Source organism: Babylonia areolata, chromosome 2 (genome assembly GCF_041734735.1).
Source record: "Babylonia areolata isolate BAREFJ2019XMU chromosome 2, ASM4173473v1, whole genome shotgun sequence".
NCBI lineage: Eukaryota > Metazoa > Mollusca > Gastropoda > Neogastropoda > Buccinidae > Babylonia > Babylonia areolata.
Genome location: NC_134877.1, coordinates 24,502,733 through 24,507,732, shown reverse-complemented (window position 1 = coordinate 24,507,732; position 5,000 = coordinate 24,502,733). Strand labels below are relative to the sequence as shown.

General features: G+C 44.1%; 1 protein-coding gene across 1 annotated transcript in view; it reads right to left on the bottom strand.

The window, feature by feature from the left end:
* The window catches only part of LOC143279370 (methyltransferase-like protein 27), a 17,386-nt gene that overhangs the window by 9,123 nt on the left and 3,263 nt on the right, over positions 1-5,000 (bottom strand). Inside the window, exon 2 of the mRNA XM_076583394.1 lies at positions 885-1,016. Coding sequence (XP_076439509.1) covers positions 885-1,016 — 132 coding nt within the window. The remainder of the gene's footprint in view (positions 1-884; positions 1,017-5,000) is intronic.

Sequence of the window (5,000 nt, the reverse complement as noted above, 5' to 3'; positions counted from 1 at the left end):
ATCACCACCACCATTATCACCATCACCACCAACACCACCGCCACCACCACCATCATCATCACCACCACCATTATCACCATCACCACCAACACCATCATCACCACAACCACCATCATCACCACCATCACCATCACTATCACCACCACCACCACCATCATCATCACCATTATCACCATCACCACCAACACCATCATCACCACACCATCATCACCACCACCACCACCACCATCACCACCACCACCACCATCATCACCACACCACCACCATCATCACCACCACCACCACCACCATCATCACCACCACCACCACCACCATCATCACCACCACCACCACCACCACCACCACCATCATCATCACCACCACCACCACCACCACCACCACCATCATCATCACCACCACCATTATCACCATCACCACCAACACCATCATCACCACAACCACCATCATCACCACCATCACCATCACTATCACCACCACCACCACCACCATCATCACCACAACCACCATTATCACCACACCATCATCACAACACCATCATCACCACAACCACCATCATCACCACCATCACCATCACTATCACCATCACCACCACCACCATCATCACCACCACCATCATCACCATCACCACCACACCACCACCACCGCCATCATCATCACCACCACCACCATCATCATCACCACCACCGCCACCATCACCATTTTCACCACCACCATCATCACCATCACTATCACCACCACCGCCACCACCATCATCACCACCACCACCACCATCACCACCATCACCACCACCACCATCATCATCATCATCATCACCATCATCACCGCCACCACCACCATCATCACCACCACTACCATCATCAACACCATCACCACCACCCACTCACCGCCTGTCCGGCACGACCTGTGCCAGCCCCGACGTCCAGTACGACGGCCTTGTCCCTGCTGTCCGCGGGGAACAGGTCCTGCAGGGCTTGCTGGAACACCTCCAACGCGTTGTCTTTCCCGTCGTGAATCATCTCAACACGCACACATAATTATAATAATTATTATTATTATTACATTTACATACATATGTATACACACATAGTTAAGCTGTGTACATAGCTACATGCATGTATATGAATGTGTATTTGTGTGTGCGTGTGTTTATGTAAGTTTGTTGCCTGCCTATGTGTGCGTATGTGTTAAGGTAGCTGTTAGATACACACGTATGTTAAAATGTATATATGCAGTGTGTGTGTGTGTGTGTGTGTTAAAATGTATGTATGCAGTGTGTGTGTGTGTGTGTGTGTGTGTGTGTGTGTGTCGGGTAGTGGATGGGACTGGAGTGAAGCTGGTTGGGGGATGGTGTTAATTAAGAATGGGTGGGTCAGTAGGTCTTTCGTTTTGTTCTCGTTCGCCGTCACTTTAATTTTTGGTGTGTGTATGTAACATAGATGCAATGTTTTACGTTAACAAAAGCGTTTTTGTAAAGCACCTAGAGCAGAGTTCTGGATAGTGTGCTATATAAGTATCCATTATTATTATTATTATTATTATTATTACATTTATATAGCGCTGAATTTTGTGCAGAGACAAATCAAAGCGCTTTCGCACCAGTCATTCAAACGCATGCATAACTCTAAAACTGGGGGAAGGGGGGGGGGGCGGGGAAATTAAGACAAGGAAGAGGCAGGGAAGGGAGGCTATTTTGGGAAGAGATGGGTTTTAAGGCCAGACTTGAAAGAACTGAGTGTGGAGACCTGACGAAGCGAAAGAGGAAGTTCATTCCAATTACAAGGTCCAGAGACAGAGAAAGAACGGCGACCAACAGTCGAGTGTTTGAATGTGGGTATGCGTAAACAGAGTGGATCCGAAGCCGATCGTAGTGAGCGAGATGGAGTGTAGAGGTGAAGGCAGCCACAGAGGTAGGAGATAGGGGCAGATTTGTGAATACATTTATAACATAGAGTGCTGATCTTGTACTTTATTCTGTGTGAGACAGGGAGCCAGTGGAGATGTTTGCAAGAGAGGAGTGATGTGCTCAGATCTTTTCTTTCTGAGGACGAGTCGGGCAGCAGGGTTTTGTATGCGCTGAAGGAACTGAACGTACCAAGATAATAATATTCATTATTTCAATTCAGATTCAAACTCTAATTCAAAAACACTTTATTAGTCCACATGGAAATTAACATGTGCAGTCACAGGCTCATTGTAAACACCAACAGACAACAACAACAAAATAATTGAACACGCGCACCATAAAAGACATTGAAACAAGTAAAATAGGAACTGTGACGATAGACTAAAACGAACCACACACGCGCGCGTAGTAAGACAATAGGTATTGCACAACAATGTAAAAATAATAATAATAATAAATAAAAAAAGCATCCAGCAAATAAACTGCGTATGTTTAAACACACACACACACACACACACACACACACACACACACACACACACACACACACACACACACACACACACACACACACACACACACACACACACACACACGAATCAAGAAGGGATTTTTTAAGATTTAATCCACCTGTGGCTCTTGATAGCGCATGGAGTGTTCAAGGAAATAAAATGATTTGTAATAATGTTTGCATCAAAGGTAAAATAAGAATCTCTCTCTCTCTCTCTCTCTCTCTCTCTCTCTCTCTCTCTCTCTATCTCTCTCTCTCTCTCTGAGGGGTGAGAGATATGCGGATGGATGTTGTGGGTGATCATTTTTAACACTGCAATAATAAACGCAGACACAAAATCGCCAGCTGTTACACTCAGGAATGCATGCAGCAACACACTAGAACAATATATATTTTTTTTTTACTCAAGACAACTGTATACAGTCATCAAACACTCCTACATCGCATGCCACAAAAACACCCTGGGGCAAATTGTACCCCCCACCCCCCAAAAAAATAAATAAATAATAATTGAATGAAACTTGAAAGGCTATCGGTCGCGGTGTGTGCGAGTGGAGACTGTGTTTATGATGATGATAATAATAATCATATGGAGGCTTATATAGCACGATTCTCCTCTTTCAAGAGCAGTGCTTCAAAGGTATGATAATTTTTTTTTTTAATGAGATAAAACGATTCGCACCCCACATATCATTCACTGCACAAAAATGGTACATCTCTCTCTCTCTCTCTCTCTCTCTCTCTCTCTCTCTCTCTCTCTCTCTCTCTCTCACACACACACACACACACACACACACACACACACACACACACACACACACACACACACACACCACTTATGAATCCACCCAAAAGCTAAACACGACACAAGAGAATCAACGAACGAACAGTAAAATTTTGATGAACAACACATTGTACACAGTCATAGCATAAAATTCATCTACTAGTAGTTTTTTGAGAGAAAAAAAAATAAAGAAAAGAAAAAAAGAAAAAGTGGGGAAAAAAGAGGAGGATGGAAGCCCCACAAAAAAAGTGTGTGTGTGTGTGTGTGTGCGTGTGTGCGTGTGTGTGTGTGTGTATAAGAGAGAGAGAGAGAGAGAGATTTCTAAATACTGTTTGAGAGAGAGAGAGAGACAGAGTGATTTCAAAATACAGTTTAATAGTCTAGTTTTAATCATGCGTGCCTTTGTTTTCATTCTAGTATGATAAATCATGTCTGATGAACTGTGTCTTACCACGTGTAGTTGATCTTTGAGGTTTTACATCAACTTGTAACGTTTCATGCCCTTTATGTATTCATACTGAATGAGAGTGACAGCAGTGCAATTACATGTGTCTGACTTGTATCACAGATTGACATAAGTTTACATTTGGGCCAACAGCAAAGTGAGAGCTGTATTATCAATGGTTTCTCCAGTCAATGGGAAACCACTAACAGCTTAGTCTTTTTGTGGAAGACTATGACTATCAAACAAGGAGGCAAAATTGCATATGCTCTTAGTGCTGCAGCCTTGTGGGCTAGTTGGCCTTTGGGAACCATCCCAACGCCGACTGTCCGAAAACCCTCTTGGCCGAGAGTGTGGGGATGTACTTGGGCAAGATACTCTCCACTATAATCAAATTCTAGCCCAAATAGTCGGGACAGCAGTTGCCTCCTCTGCTGTTCTGATGGTCAAAGTCGGACACGACTGACTATCATATATATATGATTGAGGTTCACATCAAGTGAAGTGATGGCCTAGACGTAACGCGTCCGCCCCGGAAGCGAGAGAATCTGAGTGCGGCTGGTTCGAATCTCGGCTCAGCCGCTGATATTTTCTCCCCCTCCACTAGACCTTGAGTGGTGGTCTGGACGCTAGTCATTCGGATGAGACGATGAACCGAGGTCCCGTGTGCTAGCATGCACTTAGCGCACGTAAAAGAACCCACGGCAACAAAAAGGGTTGCTCCTGGCAAAATTCTGTAAAAAAAAAAAAAAATCCACTTCGATAGGAAAACAAAACTGCACGCAGGAAAAAATACCCCCCAAAAAAATGTGGCGCTGTGGTGTAACGACGCGCTCTCACTGGGGAGAGCAGCCCGAATTTCACACAGAGAAATCTGTTGTGACAAGAAATACAATACAATACAATACAATACAATATCAAATCAGCACTTGAGCATTAATTTTTGTTATCTTTTATGTATGCATACTGATCACAACTGTGATGTTTTCGTACATACACCAGCCATGAGTTTCTCTTGATGGGATAGTAAAGTATTCTGTATTTCTGATTCTGTAGTCTTCAATTCAGCAGCTTATAAAACGTTTCTAGTTTATGAGGCATGGCAATGCTTCAGATCACACATGGAACCTGCCCGCCGCTTTATTCCTGACGGCTGACGTTATGAGTGGAAGGGAGTCACACGGCATGACAACGTGACCAAAATCTCATCTTATCATTAATTTGTCATGCTTATAATTAATCCCTGTGGGACTCTTAATTCCTACATTCGTCACGTCGCCCCACCCCCACCACAACCCCCACCCCCGCCACCCCGCCTCCTTGTGTGTTTGTGTGTGTGTGTGTGTGTGTATGTGTGTGT